Genomic DNA, 20,215 nt, shown 5'->3' on the forward strand with positions numbered 1-20,215 from the left:
ATCAAACACTCCCAGGGCGGCTACAGCACGGGTTGGATACAGAGTAAAGCTCCCTCTACACTGTCCCATCAAACACTCCCAGGGCAGGTACAGCACGGGTTAGATACAGAGTAAAGCGCTCTCTACACTGTCCCATCAAACACTCCCAGGGCAGGTACAGCATGGGTTAGATACAGAGTAAAGCTCCCTCTACTCTGTCCCATCAAACACTCCCAGGGCAGGTATGGCACGGGGTTAGATACAGTGTAAATCTCCCTCTACACTGTCCCATCAAACACTCCCAGGGCAGGTACAGCACGGGTTAGATACAGAGTAAAGCTCCCTCTACACTGTCCCATCAAACACTCCCGGGGCAGGTACAGCACGGGTTAGATACAGAGTGAAGCTCCCTCTACACTGTCCCATCAAACACTCCCAGGGCAGGTACAGCACGGGTTAGATACAGAGTAAAGCTCCCCCTACACTGTTTTGACAAGATACCTTAACTCCAAGCTCAGAAAAGTGCCTGAATGCACAGTATGAACTTTTATTTCCAGCACTCTGAGTGCGATTGCCAACTGATGCCGACTTACAGTCAGTGCTGTGCTCTGGACCGTGGGGCTCACAGTCTCCCCACTCATGGCTCTTTCCCCGGTACAGAGCAGGAAGTTCCCTCTCAGGAGTCCGGCCTGGATTCCGATCCGAGCCTCAATGGGGAAAGGGCCCCAGTGCTGTAAGGGACGATCAGGCACTCCGAGTCCCTCCAGTTGTGTCTCCAGTGCAATCCCTACGGTTTGGTGCCGCCCTGTGTATTTGGCCTTGGCTCAGTCTGGGCTGAAGCAGCTCCTCGTATCGAGTGATGAAGAGGGACTGTGTGTAAGTCCTGACCGCTGGGCCTCGCTCGGTTCCACCACTGCTGCATTGCGCCTTGCTCGGACCCCGTCTTCGCTGGGACGCCCCAGACTGTACTCCCGAATCAGGACGGCCGCATTCTTCAGCATCTCCGCCAAGGTCCCTCGCGCCCGTCGGTACAGCGCGCGGTGCGTGACGAAGACGCGGAAGAGGTTGAGAGGCTCGGCCGAGCGGAAGACGGCGGGGATGTCAAAGTCGGGCAGGGTGGCACTGTTGCCGATGATGAAGTGATTGAGACGTTTCTCCAGCAGAACCTTCTCCAGGAACCTGAGGAACTCCCGCAGGCGGAGCTGGAGACAGGACTGGTGCCAGTCGGCCGGGGCCCGGCTAGCCAACAGGTGCAGCAGGACCGTCTTGAGGTGATACTGGGTGAGACCGCTCGGCCCCGACAGGTTACACTGCTTCTGGTGGAGGAAGGAGACAATCTGCAGGCACACCAGGTGGCACGAGCTCTCCGGAAGCTTCTTCGCCATCGACCTGAGAAACCGCTTCTCATACACGGCGAAGGTCAAGGGCCAGGACATGTCATTCGACTGGGCGGAGCCTGGCTGGGCATCGCTGGAGAAAACGGGCATGAAATAAACATCAGAGCTTTCAAACTCCACCACGGGCGAGATGTTGAAGAGCACGGTCTTCCCGGAGCGAAGCCTTATCTTCAGGGCTCCCGGCCTGTCCAGATCGTGAAAGGAGAGCTCAAAGTCGTACTTGTGTGAGATCTTGGCCCAGGCTTTGGTCAGGGCCTTCTGGAACCACCTGATCACCTGAGCCTTGGCCAAATAGGGCGCGGTGGCGGACCACAGCAACTCCACTTTCTGCTCCGACCCATCCGGCTTGCTCCCCGCGAGCTGCTGGCTGTGCACCAGACACAACATGTCCTCCCCCAAGTGGGTCCTGCCACAGAGGCAGGAGGATGAGTCCTCGTTTGGATTGAGGACGCGGATCCTCCCGTAGCCCTGCTCGCCCGGGCAGACACCTGCCCCCGATCCCATCAGGTCGGCTCTGAAACAGTAAGGCTCGGGGGGAGTGAAGGGCACAATCAGGTCGCACACCAGGGGCTTCTCCACTCTCCAATTCTCGTACAGACTCCCGATGCCGATGCATTCCTCCACCTCCATGTCCAGATCCCGGTTGCACACGCTCCGTAGAGCCTCCAGTAAATCGTCGGCGCAGCCCTCCACCAGCTCCTGGGTCCTGGACAACTCGTTACCCGGCACCCTCACACACCTCTCGTAGAACCTGGCCAGCGTCTGGTGGTCTGGGAGCGCCATGGACCATGTCGAGTCTCCGAGGGCGTCTGAGTCTTCATCCTCGCTGATCAACTCCTGCAAGGATCGGGGGTCTGCATCCTGCCTCCAGAGCTCCAGCAGCAGGAAGGCCGCGATGGACAGGGTGCTCCACAGGTTCCAGCCGTGCTCCTCCTCCCTCGCCGGCTCCCCGCCCGACCCTGACCCCGACCCCGATCCCGCTGACAACGACTCGGCGAATTCCTTCTCCAGCAGCAGCATCTCAGCTCGCAGCTGTTCCTCCCGCTCCTTCATCCTGCTCAGGGTCTCCCGCTCCCGCTCCTGCTCCACGCTCCGGCTGGCCTGCTGGAAGGTGAACGGGTGATCGATGACAGACGCGGCCACGAGCAGACACACGGCAAAGATCCCGACCGGCATGGCTGCCCAAATCTGTGGAGGGACAAGACAAAAGGCAACGTGAGAATCAACTCCGAAAATACAAAGCCACAGATGGAAAATCCACGGGAAAAAGAAACATCCCCAAAACACAGGACCAAACGCAGGACCAAACTCAGTACCAAACGCAGGGTCAAACACACGACCAAACGCAGTACCAAACACAGGACCAAACACACAACCAAATGCAGTACCAAACACAGGACCAAACGCAGGACCAAATGCAGTACCAAACTCAGTACCAAACACAGGACCAAACACACAACCAAACGCAGTACCAAAACGCGGCGCCAAATGTAGGCACAAACACAGGGCCAAACGCAGGGCCAAACACAGGACCAAACACAGGGTCAAACACAGGGCCAAACACAGGGTCAAACACAGGACGAAACTCAGGACGAAACTCAGGACCAAACACACAACCAAACGCAGGTCCAAATGCAGGGTCAAACACAGAGCCAAACACAGGACCAAACACAGGACAAAACACATGGTCAAACACGAGCTTAAACACAGGGTCCCTTGTGCCGGTGCGGGCTCTTTGAAAGAGGTATCCAATTAGTCCCACACACTTCCCCCTCCCCCGCCCCTTCCTCATAGCCCTCCAATTTATTGCCTTTTCAAGTATTTATCCAGTTCCACAGGTTTGAGGTCCTGGGTCTGCATGAGTTGGAGTGTGAGATGGGTCTGGGTTTCAGCACAGTGAGGGTGCAGGGGGAGGGAGAATGTGCTGGACGGATGGGGATTTTTGTGGCTGAGGTTCGAGGGAGAAAAGTTGAGATGAGCGCTGACCATAACAGCGTGGGTGAGATAGAGAGAGAGAGGGGGCACGGGCAGGGAGGAGCGAGGATGGAGGCTGCAGGCCAGACAGGGATTGTTGTGATCTCCAGTGATTGAGGGGATGGACGGAAATGGTGTCGCACACATCAAGGCCAGTCTTTCCAGCAGGAATAATCCGACCCTCCAACTCCCTCCCCGCCCCAATTCTGAACAATCCCAGCATGTTACTACGCCGACACCTGATCACTCTCAGCTCTTTAGTGCGGTAGTTTGTATCAAGCAGAATTCACGAAGGGCTTCAGGAAGAAACATCAGCCCCTGAATCACCAGACACTGAAGATAGACATCAGCTCTCTCTCTCTGTCTCTCTCTCTCGCCCTCTCTCTCTGTCTCTCTCTCTCGCTCTGTCTCTCTCTCTCTCTGCTCTCTCTGTCTGTCTCTCTCTCTCTCTCTCGCCCTCTCTCTCGCTCTCTCTGTCTCTCTCTCTCTCTCTCTGCTCTCTGTCGCTCTCTCTCTCTGCTCTCTGTCTGTCTCTCTCTCTCTCGCTCTCTCTCGCCCTCTCTCTCGCTCTGTCTGTCTCTCTCTCTCTCTCGCCCTCTCTCTCGCTCTCTCTGTCTCTCTCTCTCTCTCTCTCTCTGCTCTCTGTCGCTCTCTCTCTCTGCTCTCTGTCTGTCTCTCTCTCTCTCTCTCTCTCTCGCCCTCTCTCTCGCTCTGTCTGTCTCTCTCTCTCTCTCTCGCCCTCTCTCTCGCTCTTTCTCTCTGTCTCTCTCTCTGCTCTCTCTGTCTCTCTCTCTCGCTCTCTCTCTCACTCTGCTCTCTCTCCTCTTCTCTCTCTGTCTCTCTCTCTCTCTCCGCTCTCTGCTCCCTCGCACACAGTTCCTCAGGGTTAAAGCCGGGAAACACAGTAATTGCTAGACAAAAAAAGATCAAGATCGCTCCACTTCGCCTTCTGCCTTCCTGGTAAAAAGAAATCTTCATTTATATAGCGCCTTTCACAGCCCCAACTTCTCCAAAAGCTGTGTTGAAGTGTAGTCACTGGTGTATTGTGGGAAACGCAGCAACCAATCTACACACAGAAAGATCCCACACAGCAATGTGATAATGACTAGATCATCTATTTTAGTGATGTTGGTTAAGGGATAAATATTGGCCCCAAGACACCGGGGAAAACTCCCTTGCTCTTCTTCGAAATAGTGCCATGGGATCATTTACATCCACCTGAGAGAGCAGACGAGGCCTCGGTTTAATGTCTCATCAGAAAGACGGCACCTCAGACAGTGCGGCACTCCCTCAGTACTGCCCCTCCGACAGTGCAGCGCTCCCTCAGTATTGCCTCTCCGACAATATGGCACTCCCTCAGTACTGCCCCCCGACAATATGGCACTCCCTCAGTACTGCCCTCCGACAGTGTGGTGCTCCCTCAGTACTGCCCGTCCGACAGTGCGGCGCACCCTCAGTACTGCCCCTCCGACAGTGCGGCGCACCCTCAGTACTGCCCCTCCGACAGTGCGGCGCTCCCTCAATACTGCCCCTCCGACACTGCGGCGCACCCTCAGTACTGCCCCTCCGACAGTGCAGTGCTCCCTCAGTACTGCCCTTCCGACAGTGCAGCGCTCCCTCAGTACTGCCCCTCCAACAGTGCAGCACTCCCTCAGTACTGCCCCTCCGACAGTGCGGCGCACCCTCAGCACTGCCCCTCCGACAGTGTGGTGCTCCCTCAATACTGCCCCTCTGACAGTGCAGCACTCCCTCAGTACTGCCCCTCCGACAGTGCAGTGCTCCCTCAGTACTGCCCTTCCAACAGTGCGGCACTCCCTCAGTGCTGCTCCTCCGACAGTGCGGCGCTCCCTCAGTACTGCCCTTCTGACAGTGCGGCACTCCCTCAGTACTGCCCTTCTGACAGTGCAGCACTCCCTCAGTACTGCCCTTCTGACAGTGCGGCGCTCCCTCAGTACTGCCCCTCCGACAGTGCGGCGCTCCCTCAGGGAGGGAAGGAGGGGGTTTCACTAAAGCAGCAACATTTTATTATTAGCTTCTGATAATAACACGGTGATTCTATTCTATCTTTGTCAGCTGGTTTCCTTCTCAGCAGTAAGTACGAAGGGCCTATTTGAAAATAAATTTTCTAAAATTCCGTCCAGAGATTACTGACATGTGACTGAGGTGAAGCCTCTGGTCAGGAGGTTCCCCTCAGCGCTGTCAGTTGATGTGGAGTCGCACGATAGGAAGAGGAGGGTCTCTGTGACCAGGATGTGTGGTTCCTTACGGAGAAAAGCTCGTCCGCCTCCCAATAATGTCATCAAGCTTTCCCCTCCACCCCCACTCCCACGGTGGGTTACACTCCGTGTGTAGCCGCTCTTCTCGATTTCAGACCCTTCAGTTACGGTCAAGGCTTAATTTGAAGTAATGTTCTGCTACAACTTGTATATATACAGCACCTTTAATGTAATAATCGTCCCAAGGCTCGTCACAGGAACGATTATCAAACAAACTCTGACAGTGAGCCTCGTAAGGAGATATTAGGACCAAAAGCTTGGTTAAGGAGTGTCTTAAAGGAGGAGAGAGAGGCAAAGAGGTTTAGGGAGGGAATTCCAGAGGCTAGGGCCCAGGCAGCTGAAGGAATGGAATCACAAGGAGGCCATTCAGCCCATCGTGCCTGTATTGGCTCTCTACATAAGCTCTCCCCTTAGTCCCATTCCTCCAAACCCTTTATATTTTTCTTTTTCAACTATTTACCCACTCGGTATTTCCCTCTCTGTTGCTCACTAGCCTGTATACTCTGTAATGTTCCCCCTCAGTCACCTCCTTTCAAGGTTGAATAGCCCCAGTTTCTCTTGTGATTCCTTGTAGCTCCGGATGTGCTGAGCCAGTTGGCTGTGTGGGCTCAGTACGGCCTGCTTTGTTGCAGTGACTGGAGATGTTAACCTCTTGCGCCTGTTGTCGTCCCCAGTCCACTGCAGCCTGGGCTGACTCATCACCAGCCATCGTCTACATACAACTCTCGTTCTTCCTGTGCCCACAGGCGCAAGGGGTGTGAATCGAACCTCGCAGCCACGGTTCCACAATGTGCTGGGTGTAGGGGCCTCTTCAAAGATACCGTCCAGATTCACAGCTCAGACAAACGATTCTCAAATGAAACAGGCGGGCATCCAGACCCCGTCTGTGGAAACAATATTTCAATGAGCGTGTGGTCACTGTGGATCAGGCTCGCTAGGGAGACAATGGAAGCAGTGTCGATTCAAAGTGCAACTTCGATAGATTTCTTCCAGAAAATAACATTTTGTGCTCCAGTTTCTGAGTAATTGGAGACATGGGGCAGGATTTTCATTGGGCCGTGGAGGCGGGATTGGAGGCGTGTGCAGGGTTAAAATCTCGAAATCGGGGGGCACGAACCCATCCCGCCCCCAACCCGCCTCCGTGCCAGTTTCAAAGGAGGCGGATACCCGACCTGTGCTGGGAGCCGCCTCCCCGAGGCGGGAAGGGGATTAGTGCCAATTAACTGCCTGTTAACAGGCAGTTTTTAGCCTAATCCCTATTTTTATTCCTGAAGTGTGGGATTCCCGACGGCTCCAAACCACGCCAAGTTAGCGAGGCGGGCCGTCGGGCTGAAGGGCTTGGAGGGTTCAAGATGTCCGGTGTTCAGGTGAGTGATGGGTGCATGAGTGAAGAGGTAAGTGTGTTTGGTGTGTGTAAAGTGTTTAAAGAAGTTTTACTTACCTTTACAGCCTTCCTTCCTTCAGGTCTCGGGAGTCCCTCATCTCACCGGCACAGAAAGCAGAATGGCCGCGAGCTGTCAAAAGTAACTTAGAGTACAGATTGTCAGTGTTTGACAGCTTCAAAGAGCTGTGAAACGCTGATATTTCATCTGTCAAAAGCTCTTGACAGATGAAATGTCAATCTGTGACGTCACCTGTTGCCGGGTGGCCCTTAATTGGCCTGCTGAGCCCGCTGGGCAGGCTCAACAAGGTCAATCAAGTAAACATCGCGTGGGTTGGCCACAACTCGATGGAGGCGGGACTACAACCCTGAAAGTTGTAGTCCCGCCTCCTACACGCCTCCAGTATCAAAATCCAACCCATGGTGTGTGGTGAGTGTGGCGTGCTCGGGAGGAACAGGTGACTGTGGACCTCTGGTTCCCAAAGCTCTCCCCCACTGGGAGTTTTCCTCACCTCGTGTCTGGGTCTGTTGTGGACTCATTGATAGAGATTGATCGCTGTGATTGGTCAACAACTCCATCATCGTTATCACACGTCTGCCAGGATGGCAGACGGTGAACGAGAGGGACCCTGGATCTTTTCTTGTCCGGCCATGTCTATCTTCCCGCCTTTGTGGAGCGCGGCCTTCAGCCTGGGCTGGTGGTTGGCCGGCAGCTGTTTTCTCTCTGGTATGTAAGGAATGGTCAGTGTTGTTGAGTGAATCACTGCGACCTGAGCCTCCCAGTGCCAGCATTACTCACAGATGATCGGCACTTGTAAAAAAAGAACGAAAAGCAGATGGAGAGCAGCCTGGGCGGAAACTGATTGGGGGAAGTCGGGCCGACACTGGCACCTCCACCTCCGGGACGTTCCACCAAAGCAAACCCAGAGGGGATGATCTCTCCTCGCCCTGATGGGATGTGGGGTTCAGTCCCCCTCCCGCAAACTCTGGAATGGCTGGGCTGGCACAGGTCCCAAACAAACAATCCCGTGAGGTCCCACGTCAGCTAGCAGCCTGAGACAGTGGCTGTAGGCTGCGGGGTTAGGTTACTGCATCAATCCCCGCAGGTTAGCACTCACAAATGGCCCAGCCATCCCAGAGCTCGGGAGGGGGAGACTGAAGACAGGCAAAGAAAGGGGAATAGGAGGCCGAAGCGTTGCACTGCCAACCCTGGTATTAAATGGAACAGGCTAGAGAATTAAAAATAGGAACGCAGTACACACGTGTCAGATTCCAGAGGAGTGAGTTCATGGTGCCGTGGAGTTTGGGCTGAGGGGGACTGGAATGTAGAAGTGACGAGAGAAGGAGATAGAGAGATAGCCAACAGAGGAAGAGGAAATGTATTAGTATGGGAGAATAACAGCACCGAATCAGTGAGTAGACACAGAGTTGAACCAGACCGTTCACTATTTGACCCCGAGCTGACATTGCGACCCCGTTCTCCCCTTCACCAAGACCGCCAACTTCCACCTCAGTAACATCGCCTGACTCCGACCCCGCCTCAGCTCATCTGCTGCTGAAACCCTCGTCCGTTACCGCCAGACTCGACTATTCCAACCTGGCCCGCCTCCCATCCTTCACCCTCCGTAAATTTGAACCTATCCAAAACTCTGATGCCCGTGTCCTAACTCGCACCAAGTCCCGTTCGGCCATAGTGCGTCAGCTGTGGGTCAGTGGTAGCATTCTCGCCTCAGAGTCAGAGGGTTATGGGTTCAAGCACCTCCCACATCACCCTACCATCGGTGGTCGGGCTTTCAGCCGCCTGGGCCCCGAGCGCTGGAATTCCCTCCCTAAAACAGGAAGGCAGATTATTATCTGAATGGCAATAGATTGGGAGAAGGGGAAGTGCAACGAGACCTGGGTGTCCTTGTACACCAGTCGCTGAAGGTAAGTATGCAGGTGCAGCAGGCGGTTAAGAAGGCAAATGGTATGTTGGCCTTCATAGTGAGAGGATTCGAGTACAGGAACAAGGATGTTTTATTGCAGTTGTACAGGGCCTTGGTGAGACCACATCTTGAGTATTGTGTGCAGTTTTGGTCGCCTTATCTGAGGAAGGATGTTCTTGCCATGGAGGGAGTGCAGCGAAGATTCACCAGACTGATACCTGGGATGGCAGGAATGACATATGAGGAGAGATTGGGTCAATTGGGCTTATACTTGCTGGAGTTTAGAAGAATGAGAGGGGATCTCATTGAAACTTATAAAATACTAACAGGACTAGACATACTAGATGCAGGAAGGATGTTCTCGATGGCAGGGGAGTCCAGAACCAGGGGTCACAGTCTAAGGATAAGGGGTAAGCCATTTAGGACAGAGATGAGGAGGAATTTCTTCACCCAGAGAGTGGTGAACCTGTGGAATTCTCTACCACAGAAGGCAGTAGAGGCCAATTCATTAAAAATATTCAAGAAGGAGTTGGATATATTTCTTAAGGCTAAAGGGATCAAGGGATATGGGGAGAAGGCAGGGACAGGGTACTGAATTTGGATGATCAGCCATGATCGCATTGAATGGCGGAGCAGGCTTGAGGGGCCGAATGGCCTACTCCTGCTCCTATCTTCTATGTTTCTATGTTTCTAAACCTCTCCACCTCTCTGTCCTCCTTTAAGATGCTCCTTAAAACCTCCCTCTTTGACCAAGCTTTTGGTCACCTGTCCTAATATCTCTTTATGTGGCTCGGTGTCCAATGTTTGTTTTATAATCCTCCCGTGCAGCGCCTTGGGACGTTAAAGGTGCTGTATAAATACAAGTAGTTGTTGTGTTACACAGTCCCCACACACACACAACACACGCACACTCATCCGCTCATGTACAAACAAGCGAGCACACACCACACACAGCAACTAATCCCAAGCGTTCCTGTCGCCTGTTCATTTCTATCCTGCCAGGACCTCTCATTCAAATTCTCCTCAAACTGCTTTTGAGAAAGGGTTTTGACCCGAAACGTTGACTCTATTTTCTCTCCACGGATGTTGCCGGGCCTGCTGAGTTTTTCCAGCATTTCCTGTTGTTATTTCTCCTAAAACTGCTCCTTTAAACAAGGCTCAGCCCGAGACCACCTTCAAAACCCTTCCTCTCTGCGGCCCACCTTAAATCTCCCCCCCCCCTCCGTCACACGCTCGAACCTCATGGTTGAGTGACAGCTCTCACTGAGTGGCGACTCAGACTTTCCTTTAAAACTCTCAGCGGGGGGGAGAGACACAAGAAAACAACACAGAGAAAATAAAAGCGAGTCTGTGGGAGCCTGAGGAGGAACTCAAACCCAAAGCGCTGCCGGTCTCTGCGAGGGGGAGAGACAGACAGGAACCAGAGTCGCTCACCTCCGGCCAGCCCCGCGCTCCAAACCTCAGGCACTATCGGCGAGCCCACGATCGGAATCCCGATTCACGGGAGCCCCTGTAAGAGGGGCTGGCGGCGGGGGGCCACAGACCGACCTGTGCCCGTCTGGTTCTGATCACTTGTTTGTCTCTCGTCAGTCGTTCAGTCCCTTCCTCTTTCTCCACTCGCAGTTGATTCTCACCCCCTCTTACTCATTTCCTGCCGTTCTGCTGCTCACTAAAGTCATTTTTCTTCCAAATAAGACGAGAGAGAGAGCGAGCAAGAGCCATACATGTGCCATGACCTCTGGGGAGACTCGCTCCTTAAAGGCACAGAGCTCCCTGCCTCAGCTCCAGCCCGCCATTTGGGGCAAAAGTGGTTTCAAAGAAAGGAATTGGTGGGATTTGCAGTGGGTTCGATGCTGAGGGTGCGGCCCCTCCAGTCAGGGTGGGGAGTCGCCCTTTCCTAACTTTGGTGTCCTATTTGACCCTGAGCTGAACTTCCGACCACATATCCGCAGCATAACTAAGACCGCCTACTTCCACCTCAGTAACATCGCCCGTCTCCGCCCCTGCCTCAGCTCATCCGCTGCGGAAACCCTCACCCATGCCTTTGTTACCTCCAGACTCGACTATTCCAACACACTCCTGGCTGGCCTCCCACATTCTACCCTACATAAACTTGAGGTCATCCAAAACTCGGCTGCCCGTGTCCTAACTCGTACTGAGTCCCGTTCGCCTATCACCCCGCCCCCCCCGTGCTCGCTGACCTACATTGGCTCCCAGTCCGGCAACACCTGGACTTTAAAATTCTCATCCTTGTTTTCAAATCCCTCCATGGCCTCGGCCCTCCCTGTCTCTATAACCCCCTCCAGCCCCACAACCCCCCCGAGATCTCTGCGCTCTTCCAATATTGGCCTCTTGCGCTTCCCCGATTTTAATCGCTCCACCATTGGCGGCCGTGCCTTCAGCTGTCTGGGCCCCGAGCTCTGGAATTCCCTCCCTAAACCTCTCCGCCTCTCTCTCCTCTAAGATGCTCCTTAAAACCAACCTCTTTGACCAAGCTTTTGGTCACCTGTCCTAATATCTCCTTATGTGGCTCGGTGTCAAATTTTGTTTGATAATCGCTCCTGTGTAGCACCTTGGGACATTTTACTAAGTTAAAGGCGCTATATAAATGCAAGTTGCTGTTGTTGAAAACCTCTCCTGTCAGGGTGGGGACCCGACAGAGTCCAGATCAGTGCTCCACAGCATTCCGATCACTCCAAGATCAACGCCAGTGAAAAGACAAAAAGAACCCCACGGATATCCGAAATCTACGTTCCTATTATTCCATTGCCGATATTTTACCCTCAGACTGGGTCTGGTTCGGAGATGCCGGCTCATCAGCTGGAGGGGAAGATTAAGAGTGGCAGGTAGATCGAACAGACCAGAGCCATTGCACCCCAGTCAGTGTCGGTGGAACCCGTAACCCAGTGAGAATCCGTGTCTGTGGAACTGTACCCCAGTGAGAGTCCGTGTCTGTGGAACCCGTACTCCAGTGAGAGTCAGTGTCTGTGGAACCCGTACTCCAGTGAGAGTCAGTGTCTGTGGAACCCGTACCCCAGTGAGAATCTGTGTCTGTGGAACTGTACCCCAGTGAGAGTCCGTGTCTGTGGAACTGTACCCCAGTGAGAGACCGTGTCTGTGGAACTGTACCCCAGTGAGAGTCCGTGTCTGTGGAACCCGTACTCCAGTGAGAGTCAGTGTCTGTGGAACCCGTACCCCAGTGAGAGTCAGTGTCTGTGGAACCCGTACCCCAGTGAGAGTCAGTGTCTGTGGAACCCGTACCCCAGTGAGAGTCAGTGTCTGTGGAACCCGTACCCCAATGAGAGACAGTGTCTGTGGGACCTGTACCCTAGTGAGAGTCAGTGACTGTGGGACCTGTACCCTAGTGTGCGTCAGTGTCTGTGGAACCCATACCCCAGTGAGAGATAGTGTCTGTGGAAGCCGTACTCCAGTGAGAGTCGGTGTCTGTGGAACCCGTACCCCAGTGAGAGTCAGTGTGTGTGGAACCCGTACCCCAGTGAGAGTCAGTGTCTGTGGAACTGTATCCCAGTGAGAGTCAGTGTCTGTGGAACCCGTACCCTAGTGAGAGCCAGTGTCTGTGGAACCTGTACCCCAGTGAGAGTCAGTGTCTGTGGAACCCGTACCCCAGTGAGAGTCAGTGTCTGTGGAACCTGTACCCCAGTGAAAGGCAGTGTGTGTGGAACCCGTACCCTAGTGAGAGTCAGTGTCTGTGGGACCCGTACCCCAGTGAGAGTCAGTGTCTCTGGAATTATACCCTAGTGAGAGTCAGTGTCTGTGGAACTGTACCCCAGTGAGAGTCAGTGTCTGTGGAACTGTACCCCAGTGAGAGTCAGTGTCTGTGGAACCCGTACCCCAGTGAGAGTCAGTGTCTTTGCAGCTGTACGCCAGTGAGAGTCAGTGTCTGTGGAACTGTACCCCAGTGAGAGTCAGTGTCTGTGGAACCCGTACTCCAGTGAGAGTCAGTGCGTGTGGAACCCGTACCCCAGTGAGAGTCAGTGTCTGTGGAACCTGTACCCCAGTGAGAGTCAGTGTCTTTGCAACTGTACCCCAGTGAGAGTCAGTGTCTGTGCAACTGTACCCCAGTGAGAGTCAGTGTCTGTGGAACTGTACCCCAGTGAGAGTCAGTGTGTGTGGAACCCGTGCCCTAGTGAGAGTCAGTGTCCGTGGGACCCGTACCCCAGTGAGAGTCAGTGTCTGTGGGACCCGTACCCCAGTGAGAGTCAGTGTCTCTGGAATTGTACCCCAGTGAGAGTCAGTGTCTGTGGAACTGTACCCCAGTGAGAGTCAGTGTCTGTGGAACTGTACCCCAGTGAGAGTCAGTGTCTGTGGAACCCGTACTCCAGTGAGAGTCAGTGTCTGTGGAACCCGTACCCCAGTGAGAGTCAGTGTCTTTGCAGCTGTACCCCAGTGAGAGTCAGTGTCTGTGCAACTGTACCCCAGTGAGAGTCAGTGTCTGTGGAACTGTACCCCAGTGAGAGTCAGTGTCTGTGGAACCCGTACTCCAGTGAGAGTCAGTGCGTGTGGAACCCGTACCCCAGTGAGAGTCAGTGTCTGTGGAACCTGTACCCCAGTGAGAGTCAGTGTCTTTGCAACTGTACCCCAGTGAGAGTCAGTGTCTGTGCAACTGTACCCCAGTGAGAGTCAGTGTCTGTGGAACTGTACCCCAGTGAGAGTCAGTGTGTGTGGAACCTGTGCCCTAGTGAGAGTCAGTGTCCGTGGGACCCATACCCCAGTGAGAGTCAGTGTCTGTGGAACCCGTACCCCAGTGAGAGTCAGTGTCTGTGGAACTGTACCCCAGTGAGAGTCAGTGTGTGTGGAACCCGTACCCCAGTGAGAGTCAGTGTCTATGGGACCCGTACCCCAGTGAGAGTTAGTGTCTGTGGAACTGTACCCCAGTGAGAGTCAGTGCCCGTGGAACTGTACCCCAGTGAGAGTCATTGTCTGTGGAACTGTACCCCAGTGAGAGTCAGTGTCTGTGGAACTGTACCCCAGTGAGAGTCAGTGTCTATGGAACTGTACCCCAGTGAGAGTCAGTGTCTGTGGAACTGTACCCCAGTGAGAGTCAGTGTCTGTGGAACTGTACCCCAGTGAGAGTCAGTGTCTGTGGAACTGCACCCCAGTGAGAGTCAGTGTCTGTGGAACTGTACCCCAGTGGGAGTCAGTGTCTGTGGAACTGTACCCCAGTGGGAGTCAGTGTCTGTGGAACTGTACCCCAGTGAGAGTCAGTGTCTGGGGGAGGGGTGGGGAAGGGATGGGGGTTGTCTGTGTTCTTGGAGTCAGTGTGCCAGCTTAGAGAGTTAATATATCAGATGGAGTACTCCGAGGGAGGGGCTTCGATGGTTATTGTCCCAGAGTGCGGGGCAAAATTGAGAAGAAATTCAGCTGCGGCATTTCCCTAAGGGGCTAGTTTCCTGAAACTAGCCACGCCCCCCAACTCACGTCAGTCTGTGTGTGACCGGAATACCGCCAGGGTTATGGTGCAACCGATGTTTGTGCAACATGGGCCTGATTGTGGTCTGTGTGTTTGCCCCGGCACTGCTCAGTGTGCAAGGTGCACACTCGCCCCCAAGTGGTAGAACACTGGTGTGGCACAACCATGGCAACCACTGGGAACTCAAAAACAGGAGGAGGCCATTCAGCCCCTCGAGCCTGTTACACAGGAACAGGAGGGGGCCGTTCAGCCCCTCAAGCCTGTTACACAGGAACAGGAGGAGGCCATTCAGCCCCTTGAGATGTTACACAGGAACAGGAGGAGGCAATTCAGCCCTCAAGCTTGTTACACAGGAACAGGAGGGGGCCATTCAGCCCCACAAGCCTGTTACACAGGAACAGGAGGAGGCTGTTCAGCCCCTCGAGTCTGTTACACAGGAACAGGAGGAGGCCGTTCAGCCCTCAAGACTGCTACACAGGAACAGGAGGGGGCCATTCAGCCCCTCGAGCCTGTTACATTAGTAACAGGAGGAGGCCATTCAGCCCCTCGAGTCTGTTACACAGGAGCAGGAGGTGGCCATTCAGCCCCTTGAGTCTGTTACACAGGAGCAGGAGGAGGCCATTCAGCCCCTCGAGCCTGTTACATTAGGAACAGGAGGAGGCCATTCAGCCCCTCGAGCCTGTTACATTAGGTACAGGAGGAGGCCATTCAGCCCCTTGAGCCTGTTACATTAGGAACAGGAGGAGGCCATTCAGCCCCTTGAGATGTTACACAGGAACAGGAGGGGGCCGTTCAGCCCCACAAGCCTGTTACACAGGAACAGGAGGAGGCTGTTCAGCCCCTCGAGTCTGTTACACAGGAACAGGAGGAGGTCATTCAGCCCCTCGAGTCTGTTACACAGGAACAGGAGGAGGCCATTCAGCTCCTCGAGTCTGTTACACAGGAACAGGAGGAGGCCATTCAGCCCTCAAGCCTGTTACACAGGAACAGGAGGGGGCCATTCAGCCCCTCGAGCCTGTTACATTAGAAACAGGAGGAGGCCATTCAGCCCCTCGAGCCTGTTACATTAGGAACAGGAGAAGGCCATTCAGCCCCTCGAGGCTGTTACATTGAAGGGATTATTACTAGTCCTAGCACCATTCAGGCTACCCCGGATCAGGCGTATTTCCCAGACGTTCACCTTCAACTAAAGTTAGAGATAGCCGAATCCTATAAGACGCTTAATTGGGTCTAAAGGTCCAGACTATCTCTTCCTAAAGGAAAGGAATGACTTGAAAATGTTACCGTCCTCCAGATAGCACTTCTAATAAATTTAACTAGACTGTAACCTTCCCGATATTATGAGGGTCCGGAATACTCCCCCAGAATTCTGCAACTCCTCACCAAAGAGTGTACAGAGATTGAGTTTGTGAGTTTGATACAGAAGTACTATGTGAGACAATTCAAAAAATATATAGATTTATTAAAGAACCGACATGCAGTTAACAGCTGGTGATTCAGTCACAACATTAACAGTCCAAAATACAAATATCTTACAATTCTTATTCTCAGACATCTTTATTCTCAAATCTTAACTTCGTTACATTTTTACATTTCTTACTTATTTCTAATCCAGGATATCCACCAAAATCAAATAAAAGTACCCTTTTGATCCCCGAGACTCAAAGAGTTTAAAACTTACAGAGCCTGCCTCTGAAGATTGAGAATTGCCTTGCCCCTTTCAGCGACATCTGACTTCCTATTTGAAAGTTCTATATTTTATACCTTTTTTCAGTGGTATATCCTTTGAAGTTTTCTGCTGATGTAAGCTAATTATCTCTAGTCATCTTTCTGTTGACTTCTTTCTATTCTTACAGTCAATTCAACTGTTAGCTTGCAGAATTCTGTCTGCTGTGTAGGTGTTCAAAACTTATCATAAAAAATGGTTATAATGGTTTGATGCCATTTTTACGAAGGACATCTATTCAATTCTTAAATCACCTTAGCTGGTTGTAAGCAGACTTCGCATCTCCTATGTGTTCCAAGTTCAATACAAAAACCACGTGATTGCTTGGTGCATCTATTAGAGTCATATTTACAAAGTCTTCTGTTTGTATCTTTTACAACATGTAAATTAAAAACACTTCAACCGAATACATGATTGTTTTCCTAGCCATCTCAATTGGTTGTATTAAGAATTATGTCTCCTATCTTTCATTTGATGTCATATTTATGAAGGCATATGGTTCATTGTGTTTCTGTTTCCCGTAGTGTTGGTTTATGACACCTTAACATTAGGTGTCCGAGCAGGGACAGGGTACTGAATTTGGATGATCAGCCATGATCTCATTAAATGGTAGAGCAGGCTCGAGGGGCTGAATGGCCTACTCCTGCTCCTATCTTCTATGTTTCTATGTTGGTTTAAAACAATTTAACTGGGTTATAGTATTGTGTTCTTCCCAAAGCTCAGACTTTCTGGAAGCACCAACCCTTTGCTTCAATAGGGCCATTGTTTCAGTGTCAACAACCAATTCCCATTTCAAAAGCCTGTATTCTGTTTACAGCTTTGTGTTAACAACTCATCTTATCTCAAAAGCCTGTATTTACAGCTTTGTGTCGTTGAGGTTTTTTGATTTTTAAACCTAGTTTGTCATGTTTTAATAAAGTCAGAATTCTGTTTATAGGATGGTGTATTTTTCTGAATAGGTATGGCTCATTCCTTTACAACATTAGGAACAGGAGGAGGCCATTCAGGCCCTTGAGTCTGTTCCGCCGTTCAATGAGATCATGGCTGATCTGTGTCTTGACTCCATCTACCTGCCTTGGTGCCGTATCCCTTAATACCCTTACCCAACAAAAATCTATCGTTACAACAGCAAAATACTGCAGACGCTGGAAATCTGAAATAACAACAGAAAATGTTGGAAGCACTCAGCAGGTCAGGTAGCATCCATGGAGAGAAAAACAGAGTTAACTATCAATCTCAGTTTTGAAATTTTCCAGCCCCAACAGCTTTTTGTGTGAGAGAGTTCCAGATTTCCACCACCCTTTCAGCTGATCAGCACCTCTAGCTTGTTCCTCTGTTCAATTAGATCACGGCTGATCTGCACCTCAACTCTATTTACCCACCTTGGTTCCATATACCTTAATACCCTTAATATACCATACCCCCAAAAATCTATCGATCTCAGTTTCTAAATTTTTGATTGACCCCCAGCCTCAACAGCTTTTTTTGGGGGGCGAGAGTTCCAGATTTCCACCACCCTTTGTGTGAAGAAGTGCTTCCTGACATCACCCCTGAACGGCCTGGCTCTAATTTTAAGGTTCTGCCCCCTTGTTCTGGACTCCCCCCACCAGAGGAAATAGTTTCTCTCTCTCTACCCAATCGAATCCTTTAATCATCTTAAACACCTCGATTAGATCACCCCTTAATCTTCTAAACTCACGGGAACACAAGCCCAGTCTGTGCAACCTGTCCTCGTAATTTAACCCTTTGAGCCCTGGGATCATTCTGGTGAATCTGCGCTGCCCCCCCTCCAAGGCTGATATACCCTTCCTGAGGTGCGGGGCCCAGAAACTGGACGTGGTGTCCAGACCGGGTCTGACCAGAGCTCGGTACAGCTGGAACATAACGTTCTCCCCTCTGTATTCCAGCCCCCTCGAGGTAAAGGCCAACATTCCATTAGCCTATCTGATTACTATTTGTACCCATCCACGAGTGATTTCAGTACGACTATTAACATGAATCTGGCACTAACCACGTATGGAATAACAAAAGGGATTCAGGCTCAAGAAGCCGACCTCTTTTTCATACATTGCCTTATTTGTCATCTCTTTCTCAGCAACGTCTTAACCACAGTTGGAGGGCAGGCCGGGAGAGCGAGAGTCCACGAGGGAGCAGCTTCATTAGCAGAGTTAGGGGTCATTTTCACTTTGGCCGATATCAGATCAGTCGCCCGTTATTTATCTCTCCCAATTGTCATTTCCATTGGGTTTTGGTTGGTATAATCTGGGATGTTATGATTAAGGTTATCCACCAGGTGGTGCTGTAGCCAGTGCTGCCACTAGTTAAGGTCAGGGGGTTGCTTCCTGTCAAGGTCAGCAAAGGTGGAATGCCAGGATGCAGGCCTGTTTTGTTTGCAACACAGTTGTTAACAAAGTACTCGTGCTAATTCTAAGATATCGCCTCTTCGAGTTCTTGTTCCACTACATGGATTTATCACAGTTGGGGGCCTGTTTTTGGACCCAGACTCGGCACTCCGAGGCCAGCTCACGCTCGAACCAAGGGCCCCGGAGAATCGATGGGAACCAGTGGTTGGGTCTGATCAGCTGCCGGGGCTGGTCGCTCCTCCACAGGCAGCTCGCCCTGAGTGAAGAGATCGGTGTCTGGCCTCCTGCCTCGCTGGTGAGAGAGGGATTGGAGTGGGCTACTGAGGGGGTGGGGGTGGAGGGAGGTCTGGGGGGAGGGAACTGCGACTCCTGAGCATTCCTGCACCTCCTGGCACCACCAGAATGGTTCAAAATAAATAATGAATCCGCCCTCGAATTGGAGGCCACTGAGGAATCCTGGGCGGGAAAGGCCCAACACCTGCTCCCGTCATCGGTGACTCATTTCAGCAAGAGGCCTTCAACAGGCCTGAGGCCCCGACTTCAGAGAGCCCAGGGGCCTAACGCCTGTTTTAAACGCCTGCCCGGGACGCCTAAAATAAAAGGCCCCACAAATTTAGCAGTGGGAGTAACACCTGCACAGATTGAGCCCAGAATGTCCCACTGCTGAACTGGAAATGCTTCAACCCCTCCCCCCAAAACCCTCCCCCCTCTCCACCCTCCCCCCCCCGCACCCTCCCCCCTCCCCGCCCCACACCTCTCCCCCCACACCCTCCCCCTCCCCCCCACACCCCTCCCCCTGCGCCCTCGCCCTCCCCCAGCACCCTCCCCCCGCACCCTCCCCACCCTCCCCCCTCCCTCCCCACACCCTCCCCACCCCCGCACCCTCTCCAGTCCCCCTCCCCCCCACACCCTCCCCACCCTCCCCCCTCTCCCACCCCACCCCCTCCCCCCCTCTCTCTCCCCACCCCCTCCCCCCCTCTCTCTCCCCACCCCCTCCCCTCCCCATCCTCCCCCCTCCCTCCCCGCACCCTCCCCACCCCCCAAACCCCGCACGCTCTCCAGTCCCCCTCCCCTCCCCACCCTCCCCCCTCTCCCTCCCCACCCCTTCCCCCCCTCTCCCTCCCCACCCCCCTTCCCTCCGCACCCTCCCCCCTCCCCCCCGCACCTGGAAAATAGGCAAAACAAACCTTTATAAATCACTGGTTAGACCCCAATTCTGGGCACCGCACTTTAGGAAGGATGTGAAGGCCTTAGAGACGGTGCAGAGGAGATTTACTAGAATGGTTCCAGGGATGAGGGACTTCAGTTACATGGATAGACTGGAGAAGCTGGGGTTGTTCTCCTTGGAGCAGAGAAGATTGAGAGGAGATTTGATAGAGGTGTTCAAAATCATGAGGGGTCTGGACAGAGAGAAACTGTTCCCATTGGCGGAAGGGTCGAGAGTCAAAGGACACAGATTTAAGGTGATTGGCAGAAGAACCAAAGGCGACAGGAAGAGAATGTTTTTACGCAGCGAGTGGTTGTGATCTTTTTCCGAGTGGCAGGCAGTGACTAGTGGGGTACCGCGGGGATCGGTCCTAGGACCCCAGCTATTCACAATATATATTAATGATCTAGACAAGGGAACTAGATGTAATATCTCCAAGTTTGCAGACGACACAAAGCTGGGTGGGCGTGTGTGCTGTGAGGAGGATGCCGAGAAACTCCAGGATGATTTGGACAGGTTGGGTGATTGGGCAGAAACATGGCAGATGCAATATAAC

At 52.8% G+C, this 20,215-nt stretch overlaps 1 protein-coding gene across 1 annotated transcript; it reads right to left on the reverse strand.

Moving 5' to 3' along the window:
* Positions 1–514: 514 nt before the first annotated feature.
* Positions 515–10,889, reverse strand: LOC147113250 (inositol 1,4,5-trisphosphate receptor-interacting protein). Its single transcript, XM_085994138.1, is given in 3 exon segments — positions 515–865; positions 867–2,564; positions 10,367–10,889. Coding segments are annotated over 2 exon segments (1,785 nt in total). The 5' UTR covers positions 2,553–2,564; positions 10,367–10,889; the 3' UTR covers positions 515–766.
* Between the last annotated feature and the right edge of the window lie 9,326 nt (positions 10,890–20,215).

The sequence above is a fragment of the Somniosus microcephalus genome, chromosome 8 (genome assembly GCF_052327205.1).
Source record: "Somniosus microcephalus isolate GS21.2 chromosome 8, FLI_Smic_1.0, whole genome shotgun sequence".
In the NCBI taxonomy this organism is placed as follows: domain Eukaryota; kingdom Metazoa; phylum Chordata; class Chondrichthyes; order Squaliformes; family Somniosidae; genus Somniosus; species Somniosus microcephalus.